The sequence below is a fragment of the Bos javanicus genome, chromosome X (genome assembly GCF_032452875.1).
Source record: "Bos javanicus breed banteng chromosome X, ARS-OSU_banteng_1.0, whole genome shotgun sequence".
Taxonomy (NCBI): domain Eukaryota; kingdom Metazoa; phylum Chordata; class Mammalia; order Artiodactyla; family Bovidae; genus Bos; species Bos javanicus.
The window spans coordinates 2,386,573-2,405,958 of record NC_083897.1 but is presented as its reverse complement, the minus strand read 5'-3'; the positions used below and the strand labels follow the sequence as shown (position 1 = coordinate 2,405,958).

At 39.2% G+C, this 19,386-nt stretch overlaps 1 protein-coding gene across 1 annotated transcript in view; it reads right to left on the bottom strand.

The window, feature by feature from the left end:
* Nucleotides 1–19,386, bottom strand: part of WDR44 (WD repeat domain 44) — a 93,512-nt gene that overhangs the window by 40,864 nt on the left and 33,262 nt on the right. The window contains exons 3-7 of the mRNA XM_061408323.1: nt 16,485–16,559; nt 7,220–7,856; nt 6,327–6,457; nt 4,419–4,514; nt 654–790 (exon numbers count right to left, since the gene is read on the bottom strand). Coding sequence (XP_061264307.1) covers nt 654–790; nt 4,419–4,514; nt 6,327–6,457; nt 7,220–7,856; nt 16,485–16,559 — 1,076 coding nt within the window. The remainder of the gene's footprint in view (nt 1–653; nt 791–4,418; nt 4,515–6,326; nt 6,458–7,219; nt 7,857–16,484; nt 16,560–19,386) is intronic.

The following is a 19,386-nucleotide window of genomic DNA, read 5'->3' as shown; positions in this document are numbered from 1 at the left end:
CAATACTTTGGCCACCTCATGCGAAGAGCTGACTCATTTGAAAAGACCCTGATGCTGGGAAAGACTGAAGTCAGGAGAAGGGGACTACAGAGAATGAGATGGTTGGATGGTATCACTGATTCAATGGACATGAGTTTGGGTAAACTCTGGGAGTTGGTGATGGACAGGGAGGCCTGGCATGCTGCGGTCCATGGGGTCGTAAAGAGTCAGACACAACTGAGCAACTGAACTGAACTGAACTAAGATATATATTTCCCCCCAAGTAACTTCACAGTTATAACAGAGAACAAAGTTAAATGAAGAAAATGTGATACACACAGGAATGTTATTCAGCCATAAAAAGGAAGGAAATCCAGCCACTTGTGACAATATGAATAGACCTTGGGAACATTAAACTAAATGAAATAAATCAGACAGAAAAAGACAAATACTTTATGATATCACTTAAATGTGGAATCTTAAAAAAGAACTTGTTTTCAAAAAGAGGGCACAAAGTTTAAGAATATATACATTAATTGACTCTATTTTAATTCTAACTTTAAAAAAAGAACACTGAATGAAACCAAATTAGGGACTCTCACAGTTCATAAACAGAACTCTTCACCACTTTGAATGAAATACTACAAATGATGAATAATAACATTAGGCCATACCTTACATATTCCTTAGTCCTTCTCATGATGTGTAGAGTGAGAGGATTAATACCCGTTGGCAGTTTCTCTTCTGCAAGACTCAAAGGTATTTCTTCTCCAGTATCTAGGTTTTTAATCATTACACTGGCTAAAATTTCCTGAAGTAAAAAATAATACCAAGAATACCTATAATTTAATTATCTTTTTGAGTCCACAAAATCCTAAAATATTTAAGCTAAGAATTTTCTAGATACATTCAGTACTGTGTGCAATAATTTTATAAACATTTTTAGTGAGATACAATTCCCACACCACATACTGTACACATTTAATATATAATTCAACAGTTTTTAGTACACTCACAAAGTTGTACAACTACCACCATCATCTAAGTTTAGAACATTTCTGCCTCCCTCAAGAGAAACCCCTATATCCATTAGCTGTCATACCTTATTCCCTTTTCCTCCCAGTTCCTGGCAACCACTAATCTACTTTTTTCCTCTATGTAATTGCCTATTCTGGGCATTTCATATAAATTATATTATATAGTATGTAGTCTTTTGTGATTGGCTTCTTTCACTTAGCATCATGCTTTCAAGGTTCATTTGTGTTATGGCATGTATCAGAAGCTCATTCTTTTTAATTGCCAAAATATAGTCCACATGGATGGATATACTACATTTTATTTATCTCTTTATCAGACATTTGTATTGTTTCCACACTTTAGCTAGTTATGAACACCTATGTACATTTTTTGTGTGGACATGTTTTCATTTCACTTTGCTGTATACATAGGAGTGGTATTGCTGGGTCATGGTAACTCAGTTCAGTTCAATTCAGTTCAGTTGCTCAGTCGTATCTGACTCTTTGCGACCCCATGAATCGCAGCATGCCAGGCCTCCCTGTCCACCACCAACTCCCGGAGTTCACTCAAACTCATGTCCATTGAGTCGGTGATGTCATCCATGCATCTCATCCTCAGACGTCCCCTTTTCCTCCTGCCCCCAATCCCTCCCAGCATCAGAGTCTTTTCCAATGAGTCAACTCTTCGCATGAGGTGGCCAAAATACTGGAGTTTCAGCTTTAGTATCATTCCTTCCAAAGAACACCCAGGGCTGATCTCCTTTAGAATGGACTGGATGGATCTCCTTGCAGTCCAAGGGACTCTCAAGAGTCTTCTACAACACCACAGTTCAAAAGCATCAATTCTTCGGTGCTCAGCTTTCTTCACAGTCCAACTCTCACAGCCATATACGACCACTGGAAAAACCACAGCCTTGACTAGACGGACCTTTGTTGGCAAAGTTATGTCTCTGCTTTTCAATATGCTATCTAGGTTGGTCATAACTTTCCTTCCAAGGAGTAAGCGTCTTTTCATTTCATGGCGGCAGTCACCATCTGCAGTGATTTTGGAGCCCCCAAAAATAAAGTATGACACTGTTTCCACTGTTTCCCCATCTATTTCCCATGAAGTGATGGGACCAGATGCCATGATCTTCATTTTCTGAATGTTGAGCTTTAGGCCAACTTTTTCACTCTCCTTTTTCACTTTCATCAAGAGGCTTTTGAGTTCCTCTTCACTTTCTGCCATAAGGGTGGTGTCATCTGCATATCTGAGGTTATTGATATTTCTCCTGGGAATCTTGATTCCAGCTTGTGCTTCTTCCAGCCCAGCGTTTCTCATGATGTACTCTGCATATAAGTTAAATAAACAGGGTGACAATATACAGCCTTGACGTACTCCTTTTCCTATTTGGAATCAGTCTGTTGTTCCATGTCCAGTTCTAACTGTTGCTTCCTGACCTGCATATAGGTTTCTCAAGAGGCAGGTCAGGTGGTCTGGTATTCCCATCTCTTTCAGAATTTTCCACAGTTTATTGTGATCCACACAGTCAAAGGCTTTGGCATAGTCAATAAAGCAGAAATATGTTTTTCTGGAACTCTCTTGCTTTTTCGATGATCCAGTGGATGTTGGCAATTTGATCTCTGGTTCCTCTGCCTTTTCTAAAACCAGCTTGAACATCTGGAAGTTCACGGTTCACGTACTGCTGAAGCCTGGCTTGGAGAATTTTGAGCAGTACTTTACTAGCGTGTGAGATGAGTGCAATTGTGTGGTAGTTTGAGCATTCTTTGGCATTGCCTTTCTTTGGGATTGGAGTTAAAACTTACCTTTTCCAGTCCTGTGGCCACTACTGAGTTTTCCAAATTTGCTGGCATATTGAGTGCAACACACTTTCACAGCATCATCTTTCAGGATTTGAAATAGCTCAATTGGAATTCCATCACCTCCACAAGCTTTGTTTGTAGTGATGCTTTCTAAGGCCCACTTGACTTCCCATTCCAGGATGTCTGGCTCTAGGTGAGTGATCATACCATCGTGATTGTCTGGGTCGTGAAGATTTTGTATAGTTCTTCTGTGTATTCTTGCCACATCTTCTTAATATCTTCTGCTTCTGTTAGGTCCATACCATTTCTGTCCTTTATTGAGCCCATCTCTGCATGAAATATTCCCTTGGTATCTCTAATTTTCTTGAAGAGATATCTAGTCTTTCCCATTCTGTTGTTTTCCTCTATTTCTTTGCATTGATGGCTGAGGAAGCCTTTCTTATCTGTTCTCGCTATTCTTTGGAACTCTGCATTCAGATGCTTATATCTTTTCTTTTCTCCTTTGCTTTTCGCTTCTCTTCTTTTCACAGCTGTTTGTAAGGTCTCCCCAGACAGTCATTTTGCTTTTTTGCATTTCTTTTCCATGGGGATGGTCTTGATCCCTGTCTCCTGTACAATGTCATGAACCTCTGTCCATAGTTCATCAGGCACTCTATCTATCAGATCTAGTCCCTTAAATCTATTTGTATCTAATATTAAACATGGTAACTCAATGTTTAATATTTTGAGGAACTACAAAACTGTTTTCCAAGGTACAATAATTTTTTTAAAAATGCATTGTTTAAAAGAAACAAAAACTAAGATTTTGCTTCAAAGTTTCATTCTGAATAAATTAGCCAACCAATATATACTAAATTGTAAGTTAAGAATCAAGCATTGAGCTTGTATATACTATACATCATCTAACATGTATAAAGACACATGTCTATAATATCAAGTTCCTTTTAAGCCCACTTCCTATGAAACATAGGCCTTGGCTTTCAATACATTTATTCTACCATATAATTGTGTGAGGAGAAGGCAATGGCACCCCACTCCAGTACTCTTGCCTGGAAAATCCCATGGATGGAGGAGCCTGGTAGGCTGCAGTCCATGGAGTCGCTAAGAGTCAGACATGACTGAGCAACTTCACTTTCACTTTTTACTTTCATGCATTGGAGAAGGAAATGGCAATCTACTCCAGTGTTCTTGCCTGGAGAATCCCAGGGACGGGGGAGCCTGGTGGGCTGCCGTCTATGGGGTCGCACAGAGTCGGACACGACTGAAGTGACTTAGCATAGCATAGCATAGCATAATTGTGTGAAAGGGCAAGTTTAAGTCAGAGTTAAACTTCCAGCACATTAAAAAAACAAAAACTAAGACAATCTTCAATTTTCATTTTTTCTTTTACAATATGATTTTTTGCCTAATAGCAATAAACTTATTTTTTGATCATAGTAAAATATATATAATACAAATTTATCATTATAACCCCTTTTAATTGTATAGTTCAGTGGCATCAACTACCTTTACATTGCCGTGCAACCACCATCACCATTCATCTCTGGAATTTTTTCATCTTCTCACTATGATCTTTATATTTTATATTTTCAAGAACAAACAAAAAAAATTTAATTATACCTCATCAGTAAGCTCTCTCCCAGAGTTGGATCTAGGTCTCTGAGGGCCCATCACTTCACCGGCTATTGTCTGCCCATCAGGTGCTTTTCCATTTTCCTGAAATTATAATTTTATAAACAGAAAGTAGACTGAGTCAGTTTTTATAAATATTCAATTATTCATTACCACACACAGTTCTAAAGAATTCCATAATACAGATAATGGAGCCTACTGAAAATTTAAATAGAACATTTCATTTCAGTCTTTTATTATTCCCATCATGCTAAAAAACATTAGGTACCAAAAGTGTTGCTGCTCATGAAATAATGTCTGAGTAGTCTTGAAAGCAAATAAATGTTCTATTTGAACTTGGTCCAAAATCAGTCCTCTGCTAGTAAAATTTGCCATTAATCAGGACTATACACATGGATGTCTTGAGGGCAGGGGTTGGCAAACTTCTTCCCGTACAGCCAGATAGTAAAGATTTTAAGTGTTTTGCTTCACATATAGTGTCTGTTGCATATTCTTTTTAAAAAAAAAAAACAAAAAAAACACAATGCTTTAAAAGTACAAAGACCATTTTTAGCTTGAGGACCCTATAAAATGAGGCCACTATTGACCTCTGCTCTAAGGCTATGAAAAGACCATTGTGTCTTTTTGTGTGTATGTGTGATTTGAATTTTATTGCAAGTTCAGTGGCCACAGAATCCTTGATTTTTTAACAAAATAAAAATTTTTTATATTGAAGTATAGTTGATTAACAATGTTGTGTCAGTTTCAGGTATATAGCAAAGTGATTCAGTTATACATATACACGTAGCTCTTCTTTTTCAAGTTCTTTTCTCATTTAGGTTATTACAGAATATTGAGCAGAGTTCCCAGTGCTATATAATAGGTCCTTGTTGATTATCTATTTTAAATATGGTAGTGTATATACGTCAATTCCAAACTCTCAGTCTACCTCACCTACTCTTTTCCCCCACCCCTGGTTATCATAAGTTCAATTCTCTAAGTCTGTTTCTGTTCTGTAAATAAATTCATTTGTATAACTTTTTAAGATTCTGCATATAAGCAATATCATATGATATTTGTCTTTCTCTATTTGACTTACTTCACTTAGTATGATAATATCTTCCAGTCTGCCAACCTGCCCCATCAGAGCTACCACATAAGTAACCCTTCAATCCCAGAATTTGGCAGAGGTAGAAATTCATGTTATCAAGTTCTTTCTATATTGCCTCATATATGGATGTATAGTCTACTGTATGAAGGTTTTTTTTTTTTTTTTCATGATTAGGAAAAGGAAATTACAAAAAAATTAATGTTCCCAATCTGACCACTATGTGTGTGTGTGTGTGTTAAGTCGCTTCAGTTGTGTATGACTCTTTGCGACCCTACAGTCCTCGGTTCATGGGATTCTCCAGACAAGAATACTGTAGTGGGTTGCCATACCCTCCTCCAGGAGATCTTTCTGACCTAGGGATAGAAGCCTCATCCCTTATGTCTCCTGCATTGGCAGGCAGGTTCTTCACCACTAGCACCACCTGGGAAGTCCTTTGACCATTATAAGTCAGGTAAATGAAGACGGTAGTTGCTTTTTTTAATAAATACTACATATAGCAGCATCTGTCACTTTTTGAACACACATACCAGGTACCTGGCATACTTTAGCTCATTTCAATCTTGCAAGAAACCTTCAAGGAAGGTTTTCCCCAAATTTGATCAATGAGCCATTTCAGACTCAGATGTTAAATAGGTTGCTAGAATCAGTCCGCTACTTAGTAGCAGAGCTGGACAAGGGATATGGTAGCCAGGTTTTGGAGACAAGGAAATATTTGGCCTGGAGAAGAAAGAAGGTTCAACAATCAACAAACCAGTTAGTTGCATAAAGTTGAGAGCCTGTATCAAATATAACACATATTCACCAACCTGGGCAGTAACTATTTTATCTCCACTGGTAGCACTTGCCAAATCAAGAGAAGGCTGAGAATCTTTGACTGTACTCTCTGAAGCCATGTTTGTAGTTAGGAGAGTATCAGATGTAATATTCTCTTTGGGAACTGCAAAAATAATAATATAATAATAACAACAACAACCAACACTTATATGACCTTATTCATAGCTTAGAAGTGCTTAAATCTTTATCTGATTCTTAGAACAATTCTACGAGAAAAGTGGTTTCATTACTCTCTTTTTATATAAGGGGAAACCAGGGTTCAAGTAAGTTATTTAAATTCCTCAAGGCTATACACCTTATACATGAAGAGATCTGGGGCTTGAATTCAAATCCTAAGTCCAAATCCTATGTTCTTTTTACTGTGCCACTCTGGCTCTCCAATGGTAACAGATTTGAAAGTCTGCTGAAATGTTTAATTACAATAATGTAACAATACCAATGTAAACATTTTGGCTTTCTGTTACTAAAATACATTTTATAACTTGGTCATCAATGTGGTTACTGCTGCTGCTGCTAAGTCGCTTCAGTCGTGTCCGACTCTGTGCGACCCCATAGATGGAAGCCCACCAGGCTCTCCTGTCCCTGGGATTCTCCAGGCAAGAACACTGGAGTGGGTTGCCATTTCCTTCTCCAATGCATGAAAGTGAAAAGTGAAATTGAAGTCGCTCAGTCGTGCCCAACTCTTAGCGACCCCAGGGACTGTAGCCCACCAGGCTCCTCCGTCCATGGGATTTTCCAGGCAAGAGTACTGGAGTGGGTTGCCATTGCCTAAATACAGCATAAATTGAAAAAAAAAAATCAGAAAGGTCAAGTTTCAACTCCCCAAACTCCCCACAAAGATAGTTGTTTCTCAATTAATACTTACCATCTAGATCAGGTGTCTTAAGAGCCTCAAACTCCAATTCACTCTTCTTTTTTCTTGGTGGTGGAGCAGGTCGAGATGGAGGTGGGGGCCTAGGAGGTGGGAAGTTAGCTGGAGGGGGTGGGCGTGCTGGAACAGGCTTCTTTGTACTAGCTACTATATCAGGTTCTGGAGTAAGCTGTCTTGGCGGTTTGGCAGGTGCAACTTCTTCCACTACAGCAAAATCTTTTGTAGATAAGGAGTGTGAGGATGCAGATTCTAGAACATCACTTTCTTTGACTTCCACTTCTTCCTTGTTCAACACTTCTGTTACAGTTTCAGGCACATTAAGCTGTGCAGTTGAACTTATTTCGGTTAACTTTGTGGTTTCATCTACTGGCTTCTCATATGTGTCATCAGAAGGAAAACACTGTTTTGATTCTAATTCAGTTTCTTCAGATACATCCTGACTCTCTGCCTTCTGGGAATCTTCCTGCAGTACTTGATCTATGGCTAACAGTCCAGGTATATTGCTAAGTTCTGTTCCAGCTGTGACAGGACTGGCAGTAGCCTGATCAGATTGTCCTTTTCCTTTGGAATCCAAAGAATCATCTTCAAGCTGTATTACTTTCTGACTCTCCTCAATAATACTTTCAATAATCTGATGAAAGGTTAAAAAGCAGAATTTAGAAAGATGGTAACGATAACCCTGTATGCGAGACAGCAAGAGACACAGATGTATAGAACAGTCTTTTGGACTCTGTGGGAGAGGGAGGGGGGGATGATTTGGGAGAATGGCATTGAAACATGTATAATATCATATAAGAAATGAATCGCCAGTCTAGGTTCGATGCAGGATACAGGAAGCTTGGGGCTGGTGCACTGGGATGACCCAGAGGGATGGTATGAAGAGGGAGGTGGGAGGGGGTTCAGGATTGGGAACACGTGTACACCCGTGGCAGATTCATGTTGATGTATGGCAAAAACAATACAATATTGTAAAGTAAAAAATAAAAATAAATAAAATAAAATACAAAAAAAAAACAGTGAAATGATTTTCAAGAACATAATATTAGCTAATCATTTATATTTTACTTACTATGTGCCAGGCAATGTTCTTACCACTTTATGTGTTTTAATCTTTATAACAACCTTATAAGACAGCACTCTTACTATCATCAGTATACAAATGAGGGAACTAAGTCAGAGAGATTTATTCAAGGTTACAAAGCTAGTAAGTGATGAAACTGGTATAAATGTAGGGAGCTTGGTTCCAGAAACTGTACTCTTAATCATTATAACAAGGAATCTGTGTTAGTTCATGTAATCACAAAAATTCAATCAATTCTGTAAAAAAAAGTTTAAACCTAAATTTATATTCAGATGCTTCATGTCATAGTTTATTTACATATTTATGCCAAGTTAGTTGCAGTAATAGCCTGCTGGTTTGAGTCTAGTTAACAAAGCTATGAGAATGAAAACCACCTTGTATAAGAATTTAAGCTGTTTAGCTCAGAACTCAGGCCTGAACATGAAAAGCTAGTAGATCCAGAGAGATGAAAGTTCTTAAACAGACTACATCTAATGCCCTGCTCTGCAAAGAGATGTCAGGAGCATCAACAGTTCAAATACCCAGCTCATCTTGCCTTTTTCCCCTTTTATGTCTTATCTATAGTTGAAAAATACAGGCAGGCGTTCTGTTACTTCTACCAATATTTAGAAGAAAATATATTTTCTACTCAGTCCTGTCATCATTAACACATTAAATCTCCCAGTCCACTCACTTATCTTTCTACCACAGAGCCATAAATGACTTCTGCTTTCTCAATTCTTTGGCTCCAGAAAATTAACAGAATGTCTCATGAAACTATCCTGATGTGATTTACTACAAATTTGTGCCAGGTTGAACTGGATAGTATGTCATTCAATAATATTCATCCTTGATTTTGCAGCATATTCTATATATGATTTTTTTGTCAATCTTCAAATTTTTATCCTAGATCTACCTTACTTTCACCAGAGAAATATTAACTAGACTCCATCTAATTTGTGAATTAGGTAGTTACTGAGCACTGAGTCCTTTAGCAGTAATGGAAGCCAGATTATAGTAGGTTCAAGAAGGAATAAGAGGTGAAGGGCATCACGGGTGGTCTAGTGGTTAGGAGTCTGCCTGCCAGTGCAGGGGATGCGGGGTTCAGTCCCTGTCCTGGGAGGATCCCATATGCCGTGGAGCAGGTGGGCCTGTGCAGTGCACCACAACTACTGAGCTCACATGCCACAGCCACTGAAGTCCATGCGCCCTAGAGGCTGTGCTCCACAACAAGAGAAGCAACCGCAATGCGCATATAATGAAGAGTAGTTCCCGATCATCACAACTAGAGAAAGCCAGTGTGCAGTGACAAAGATCCAGCACAACCAAAAACAAACAAATAAATCTTTTAAAAAAGAGGTACAGGGACAGCCAGTACAGTCTATGTTCTCAAAAAGCTTGGCTACACATGGAAGAGGGTTCAAGAAAGTGCTCCAGCATTTTTATAAGCTGAAGGGAATGTGCCAAAGGAAAGGAAGATAAGTTCTGGAAGAAGAGGGTCTGCTGTGTATTAGATCCAGTACACACATTTTCTATTCAATCTTTACACAGCTTTTGTGAGGTAACTAGATTATCTCCCTTCACAAAAGCAGCCCCACCCATCAGCAGAAAATTGGATTAAAGATTTATTGAGCATGTCCCTGTCCATCAGAGCAAGACAGCCAGTCCCTCCCATCAGAAAGCTTGCACAACCCTCTTATGCTCATCCATCAGAAGGCAGATAGAAGAAGCAAAAACTACAATTTCACAGCCTCCAGAACAAAAACAATCACAGAAAGCTAACCAAAATGATCACGTGGATCATAGCCTTGTGTAATTCAATGAAGCTCTGGGCCATGTAGTGCAGGACACCCAAGATGGATGAGTCATGGTGAAGAGTTCTGACAAACCGTGGTCCACTGGAAAAGGGGATGGCAAAGCAGTTCAGTATCCTTGCCTCGAGAACCCCATGAACGGTATGAAGAGGCAAAAAGATATGACACTGAAAGATGAGCCCCACATCATCAGCTCAGTGTCTAATATGCTACTGGATAAGAGTAGAGAAATAGCTCCAGAAAGAATAAAGAGGCTGAGCCAAAGCAGAAATGATGCCAGTTGTGGATGTGTGTTGTGGTGAAAGTTATAGATTGATGTTGTAAAGAACAATATTGCATGGGAATCTGGAATGTTAGGTCCATGAATCAAGGTAAATTAGACATGGTCAAGCAGGAGATGGTAAGAGTAAACATCAACATTTTAGGAATCAGTGAACTAAAATGGACAGGAATGGGAGAATTTAACTCAGATGACCATTATATCTACTACTGTGGGCAAAAATCCCTTAAAAGAAATGGTGTAGCCCTCATAGTCAACAGAAGAGTCCAAAATGCAGTACTTAGGTGCAATCTCAAAAATGACAGAATGATCTCTGTTTGTTTCCAAGGCAAATCATTCAACATGACAGTAATCCAAGCCTATGCCCCAACCACTAATGCTGAAGAAGCTGATGATGAACTGTTCTATGATGACCTATAAGACCTAGAAATAACACCAAAAAAAAAAAGATGTCCTTATCATCACAGGGGATAGGAATGCAAAAGTCAAGAGATACTTGGAGTAATAGTCAAGTTTGGCCTTGGAGTACAAAATGAAGCAGGGCAAAGGTTAACAGAGTTTGTCAAGCAAACACATTGGTCATAATGAACACCCTTTTCCAACAACACAAGAGATGACTCTATACATGGACATCACCAGATGGTCAATACTGAAATCAGACTGATTATATAATCTTTGCAGTCAAAGATGGAGAAGCTCTATAAGCAAAAATAAGACCTGGAGCTGACTGCGGCTCAGATCATGAGATGCTTATTGCAAAATTCAGGCTCAAATTGAAGAAAGTAGGGAAAACCACTAAACCATTCAGGTATGACCTAAATCACATCCCTTATTATACAGTGGAAGTGACAAATAGACTCAAGGGATTAGATTTGGTAGACAGAGTGCCTGAAGAACTATGGATGGAGGTTAGTAACACTGTATAGTGAATGGTGACCAAAACCATCCCAAAGAAAAAGAAATGCAAGAAAATAAAAATGGTTGTCTGAGGAGGTCTTACAAATAGCTGAGAAAAGAAGGGAAGCAAAAGGCAAAGGAGAAAGAGAAAGATATAACCAACTGAATGCAGAGTTCTAGAGAACAGCAAGGAGAGATAACAAAGCCTTCTTAAGTGAACAATGCAAAGAAACAGAGGAAATCAACAGAATGGGAAAGACTAGAGTTCTCATCAAGAAAATTGGAGATACCAAGGGAACATTTCATGCAAAGATTGGCACAATAAAGGACAGAAACAGCAAGGACCTAACAGAACAAGAGACTGAGAAGAAGTGGCAATAATACACAGAAGAACTGTACAAAAAGGGTTTTAGTAACCCGTATAACTACAAAGGTGTCACTCACCTAGAGCCAGACATCCTGGAGTGTGAAGCCAAGTGGGGCTTAGGAAGCATTACTACGAACAAAGTTAGTGACTGTGATGGAATTCCAGCTGAGCTATTTCAAATCCCAAAAGATGATACTGTTAAAGTGTGGAACTCAACATGTCAGCAAATTTGGAAAACTCATCAATGGCCACAGGACTGGAAAAGGTGTTTTCATTCTAATCCCAAAGAAAGGCAATGCCAAAGAATGTTCAAACTACTGCACAATTGCACTCATTCCACATGTTAGCAAGGTAATGTTCAAAACCCTTAAACAGTATGTGAACCAAGAAATCTCAGATGTATAAGATGGATTTAGAAAAGGCAGAGGAACCAGAGATCCAACTGCCAACATCCACTGGATCATAGAAAAAGCAAGGGAATTCCACCCAGAAAAACATCTACTTCTGCTTCATTGACTGTGGTAAAGCCTTTGACTGTGTGGGTCACAGCAAACTGTGGAAAATTCTGAAGGAGATGGGAATACCAGATCACCTTACCTGACTCCTGAGAAACCTATATGCAGGCCAAGAAGCGACAGTTAGAACCAGACATGGAACAACAGACTGGTTCAAAATTTAGAAAGGAGTAGGACAAGGCTGTATATTGTCACTCTGCTTATTTAACTTATATGCAGAGTACATCATGTGAAATGACAGGCTGGATGAATCACAAGCTGCAGTCAAGACTGCAAGGAGAAATATCAAAAACCTCAGATATGCAGATGATACTACTCTAATGGCAGAAAGTGAAGTGGAACTAAAGAGCCTTTTGATGAAGGTGAAAGAGAGTGAAAAAGCTGGCTTAAAATACAACATTCAAACACTAAGATCATGGCATCTGGTCCCATCACTTTATGGCAAATAGATGGGGGAAAAGTGGAAACAGTGGCAGATTTTATTTTCTTAGGCTCCAAAATCACAGTGGATGGTGACTGCAGCCATGAAATTAAAAGACACTTGCTCCTTGGAAGAAAAGCTATGATAGACCTAGACAGAGACTTCATTTTGCTGACAAAGTTCTACACAGTCAAAGCTATGGTTTTCCAGTAGTCATGTACAGATGTGAGAATTGGACCATTTATGGCTGACTGTAGAAGAATTGATGCTTTCAAACTGTGGTGTTGGAGATGACTCTGGAGAGTCCCTTGGACTGTTGGGAGATCAAACCAGTCAATCCTAAAGGAAATCAACCCTGAGCACTTATTGGAGGACTGATGCTGAAGCTGAAGCTCCAATACTTTGGTCACTTGATGTGAAGAGCCAACTCACTGGAAAAGACCCTGATGCTGAGAAAGATTGAGGGCAGGAAGAGAAGGGGGCAACAGATGAGACGGTTGAATGGCATCACTCAATGGACTCAATACACTCAATGGATATGAGTTTGAGCAAATTACAGGACATAGTGAAGGACAGTGAAGCCTGGTGTACTGCAGTTCATGGGGTCAAAAGAGATGCACATGACTCAGCAACTGCATAACAACCATACAAAAGCAGGAATCTGAGACAGAGGCATTAAGAATTTTGCCCAAGGTCCCACAGCTAGTAAACTACAAGGTCAAAACTGAAATCCAGGTTTTTCTCCAAAAGTCCAGTGTTCTTTATACCATTCTACTTTGGACAGGAAAAAAAAAGAATACTAAATTCTCAGGAATTACATGAAAAAGAGGTAAAAGATGAAAATTTGCAGTGAGGGAAATTCGAGATGACGGAAAGGAGTGAATTTAGGCTTCTTAGCCTCTGATGGGCTTCCCTGGTGGCTCAGCAGTAAATAATCTACCTGCAATGCAGGAGCCGCCGGTTCTATCCCCGGGTCGGGAAGATCCCCTGGAGCAGGGCATGGCAACCCACACCAGTATTCTTGCCTGGAGGATCCCCATGGACAGAGGAGCCTGGTCAGCTAAAGTGCATAGGGTCGCAAAGAGTCAGACATGACTGAAACAACTTAGCACAGCACAGCCTCTGACACTTACAAGCAATGGAAAGCAAGGTTATCTGCTAAAAGTGTGCAGACCCAAGTGGGCACCGCGAGATGAGGTGAATGTAAAGGTTTCAAATGATAACTATGCAAAGTGAAAAGGCCTACGCCATCAGAGGGGTTAAAAAAAGGTTGAAAGTCTTAAGCCTTCCCTCAGCCCTTACCTGAAGACAATCTCTTCCTCTTCTGAACTCCTATCAGTCTTACTGTTCATTATAATATGAACTAGAATATAATAAATGCAGAGTAGTACATGAGCTAACTCTGTATAAAATATTTTCTCTACACCTGGAAAGCAAGGCCCATGTTTTCTACCTCTTGATATGCTCCCATAGCACCTATTTATAGTACCTAGCTCTGTTTTTTTTCCCCCTGGGTTTCAGGAGGCAGCAAACAGGGAATGAGCAAAAGAACAGTGAGAATCAAAACTTTGTTTCCTATCACCCTCCTGCTTCGAAAAACTCATTCCTTTCACAGCAACTATAAAATAAAAACCAGATGTTTTAGCATGACATAAGAGGCATTCCCATAATCTGGCCCTAAATTTGGTTTCTAGACTCATGGTCAAACATTCCACACATTCCTCATCTCCACGCCTTTGTTTATGCCTCTCCTCTTCCATCTCTGCCTGCCCAAATCTTATCCATCCATCAAGAACCAGTTCAGATGCTACTTCCTCCTTCCCCATTCCTATCCTCAAGCAGAAAGTAAAGTCTCTCTTGTTTTCCTGTAATAGTTTGAGAGTTTATTTGAATACTTATTACATTCAGTTTTGTGTTCATCTAATTTATTCTACTAAAATGTAAGTTACTGAGGACAGGGATTGTGTCCTGATCCAGCACATAACTCCATACCCTGTATCATTAATGTTGACACTTAATTTACCTGAATGGCCTAGAACTTAAAAACTAATACCTAGAGTCTTAAGACTCACTCTATATAGCCCTGTGTGCATGCATCATCAGTCAGTTGTGTCTGACTCTTCACAACCCCATGGACTGTAGCCTGCCAGGTTCCTCTGTTCATGGAACTCTCCAGGTAAGAATTATTGGAGCGGTTGCTATTTCTTCCTCCAGGGGATCTTCCCAACTCAGGAATCAAACCCACATCTCCTGCATTGGCAGGCAGATTCTTTACTACTGAACCAACTGGGAAGCCCTATTGCCCCATAGTGTTTACTATTTTTTCAGCTTCTAAACTCTCCTTAAAACGCCACTTTTGAGGGTGGTGGTAGTGGTTTAGTTGCTAAGCTGTGTCCGACTCTTGTGACCCCATGGACTGTAGCTTTTGAGGGTGGGGGGCTACTAACTATACTTAGTTATAGTCACTCAGTCGTGTTGTGTCTGACTCTTTGCAATCTCATGGACTGTAGCCCACCAGACTCCTCTGCGCATGGGGATTCTCCATGCAAGAATACTGGAGTGGGTTGCCATTTCCTTCTCCAGGGGATCTTCCAAACTCAGGAATCAAACTTGTATCTCCTGCACTGGCAGGCAGATTTTTTACCACGGAGCCACCTGGAAAGCCCTATTGTCCCCATAGTATTCACTATTTTTTTCAGCTTTTAAACTCTCCTTAAAAAGTCACTTTTGGGGGTGGGGGGCTACTAACTATACTTAGTTATAGTCACTCAGTTGTGTTGTATCTGACTCTTTGCAACTCCATGAACTGTAGCCCACCAGGCTTCCCTGTCCATGGAATTCTCCAGGCAAGAATACTGGAGTGGGCTGCCCTACCCTGCTCCAGGAGATCGTCCCGATCCAGGGATCGAACCCAGGTCTCCTGCACTGCAGGCAGATTCTTTACTGCTGAGCCACCAGGGAAGCCCAAAGGAAAATGTAGGATCAATATTAAAATTTGTAGTCCATTAATTTTCTAAAGTCCATAAGGGTGCAACAATGAATCTTTAGGGGTGGTGATTGTGCCTAGTACCATTCCCCTAGACATCTGGTGATGTCTGGAGACATTTTTGGTTGCCAAGATGGGGTAGGGGTGGGTGGGGGTTGGGATCTGACATCCAATGAGTCAAAGCCAGGAATGCTGCTAAACATTCCTAATATGTACAGAACAGTCTCCCTTTCCCTCCACAACAAACAATTATTCATCCCAAAGTGCTGCTGTTGAGAAACTCTGGGGTAGATGTGTCATCTCATTGGTCTCTGGAAATCCACTGGCTAGAACAGTGCCTGGGGCACAGAAAACACTCAAAACTTATATAAATGAATGAACACACACCATTCTTTCTCCTTGGTCTTTATCCCAATACTGTTAACAACCCATTGTCAACATTTTTATCTTATGCTCAGTCTCTTTTAGTAAATCAACCTCTGAAGGTTCATATCATCAATTCCTTAAAAAGTATCAAATGTACTACTAAAGTAATGACTTCTTGTAACCTCTAACTCCTCAAGACATTAGGAGTTAAAAGCTGCACTAAGCTTTTCAATACCTTTACCTCTTGTTACGAACCTCAAGAGTAGCTATGGCTTACTCTAACAAAAATACAAGTATGAAAAACAAAAATACATTATAAAACATTTTTCAAAATACTGATTCAAAGATAAATTACCAATTAGTTGGATTACAAAATGACTTCTAAAAAGTATAATGTGCTTTAAATCAAATTCAACAGATTCAAGGAACATTTACTGAACATCCAGCATGTACAGGGTACTATGCTAAAATAATATAAAAAAAATTTCCACTTTAAATATACCATATAAATATGACATCTGCTAAATTAATACTGACATTTTATCTTACCAACCTTTTTAGATACATCTTGTTTCAGTTCTTGTACAGTGGACTCATTTCCAACTTTGTATGCAGAGTTCTCTGTTTCCTATTTTCAAAAGAAAAGAACAAACCAAATGATGACATCTCTTTTTAAAACTCTGTTTAAAATAGGTACAAATTAGAAATTATAGCATTAATAAATCAAAGGCCCATAAAGGGCTTAGACGTTTGGGTATAGATTCCCAGAGATTTTATGCCAATTGGGACAATTTAATTTTCATAAGAAGGTTACCAATCAGCAATTTTCTATTTTTCTACTGTAATAGGCTATTTTCTTTTAAAGTGTACCTAACTTTTTAACATTAAAAAACTGTACAGGAATATAAGAACTACTAAGTACTTTTGCAGGTCAAAAAGGTTACGAATTTAAGCAAAGGGTTGAATCAGAATTGTTATTTTTCCCAAAGTATTGCTCCAAAAATATGGAAAATGTGGCAAACCATATTCAGAGAGTTGTTTTCTTGGAAACTCTATATGCTTCAGATAAAAGGAATCAAAAGTTAACTGGTATTAAATGAAGTTCCCAAAACAGTAACAGATGAAGAAAATTAAACCCACCAAAAATACATATATATCTACGTATACATTCATATACACATACGTACATATATATATATATTTGGGAGGTTAAAGAAGGTAGAAATGGATCCTGCATTTCTGCTGGAAAAAATTTGGGTAAAATAAGACAATCATACATTTGCAAATCGTAACACAGTATTCTTTTCCATCTTAAATTTTCTTTACATTTATAGAAGTGCAGGAATTTAAATGCTACTACTGACACTGAGAAAAAAAATTTCATAATTCTTGGTGTCCATCACAGAGTTTGTCAGAAAGTCACTATATAACCATTTTTAACTGACCTAAGTTATATAAGGATATACGTACATATTAAGGTAGCAATTACACAAATATCAGGATAGGCTCTGATAATCTCTCTACTCCAGAGATTATTATATTGCTAAAGATTTAATGTGCTAGATATATTTCTGTAGGACTGTGGGACTTCCAATATCTTCAAGCTGAAAACTTGTTTCATTGAATTTCTCCCAGCATTTCGGAAATACTACCAATCTTATATAGATTATTCAAGAGAAAAGTTGTTTCAGGGGATTTGAAGTATTAGATAAAATCTAAACTCTACCATAGTCTATGAGCACCTAATATGATTTGGCTCCTGCCTGCATTTTTCACATTCAACATTCAGAAAACTATGATCATGGCATCTGGTCCCATCACTTCATGGCAAATAGATGGGGAAACAGTGACAGACTTTATTTTGGGGGGGCTCCAAAATCCCTGCAGATGGTGACTGTAGCCATGAAATTAAAAGACGCTTGCTCCTTGGAAGAAAAGTTATGACCAACCTAGACAGCATATTAAAAAGCAGAGACACTACTTTGCCAACAAAGGTCCATCTAGTCAAAGCTTTGGTTTTTCCAGTAGTGATGTATGGATGGCTTCCCTGGTGGCTCACCTGGTAAAGAATCCATCTGCAATGTGGGAGCCTTGGGTTCAATCCCTGGGTTAGGAAAGGTCCCCTAGAGAAAGGAACGGCTGCCCACCCCAGTATTCTGGCCTGGAGAATTTCATGGACTATTCCATGAGATCACAAAGAGTCGGACACAGCTGAGTGACTTTCACTTTCATGTACGGATGTGAGAGTTGGACTGTGAAGAAAGCTGAGCACCGAAGAATTGATGCTTTTGAACTGTGGTGTTGGAGAAGACTCTTGAGAGTCCCTTAGACTGCAAGGAGATCCAACCAGTCCATCCTAAAGGAAATCAGTCCTGAACATTCATTGGAAGGACTGATGCTGAAGCTGAAACTCCAATACTTTGGCCACCTGATGAGAAGAACTAACTCATCTGAAAAGACCCTGATGCTGGGAAAGATTGAAGGAGGGAGGAGAAGGGAATGACAGAGGATGAGATGGTTGGATGACATCACCGACTCGATGGACATGAGTTTGAATAAGCTCCAGGAGTTGGTGATGGACAGGGAAGCCTGGCGTACTGCAGTCCATGGGGTCGTAAAGAGTAGGACAAGACTGAGTGACTGAATTGAACTGAACTGCATCTTTCACATCTATATTGATCGCCTCCCTTTCCCATCATAATCCCAGAATTATACTTTGGCCAACTGGATGGTTCCTTACCATCCTTAGTGTTATAGCTCAAGCGTTATTATATTAGAAAAGTCTTCACTGACTACTTTAAAATAGCCATGGTGACAAGATGAGAGCTAATTCTTAAAAGCTGATGATCGTTAAGAACAGTTCATGCGTATTAGAGAAACACCTTCAACTGTCCTACAAATTAACTGCATGCATGCATGTGTGCCAAGTCCCTTCAGTTGTGTCTGACTCTTTGTGACCCCCTGGACTGTAGTCAGTCAGGCTCCTCTGTCCATGGGATTCCCCAGGCAAGAACACTGGAGTGGGTTGCCATGTCCTCCTCCAATTACCTTCTAATAACTGTTCATTATTAGTAGGGAAATCAGAAGCACTGTACTACCTTAATTCCACAGATATTTTCCCTAAGTTAACCTAAGAAAAATATATACCAATAATTCCTGTACCTCAATTTAATTTGATTTAATTAAGTACTTACAAAGATCAGAGACCAAAACTGCCAAGAAGTGATTAGGCTTCTATTTTATTTGGCTTTAAAAAAACTCTCTTAGACTTTGAACTTTTGAAAGATATCAACTCCTATAAGGTAAACAACTGCTAAGTCCTAGTTTTAAGGAGTGATACTGTATCTACCAGATGATCTGATCTCTAAAGAGGTTAACTAGATTTCTTAGTAAAATCTGATTTAGTATATAGTCATCTATGATTCTCTCCTTAGTAAGGTCTAATGTCCAGGCCC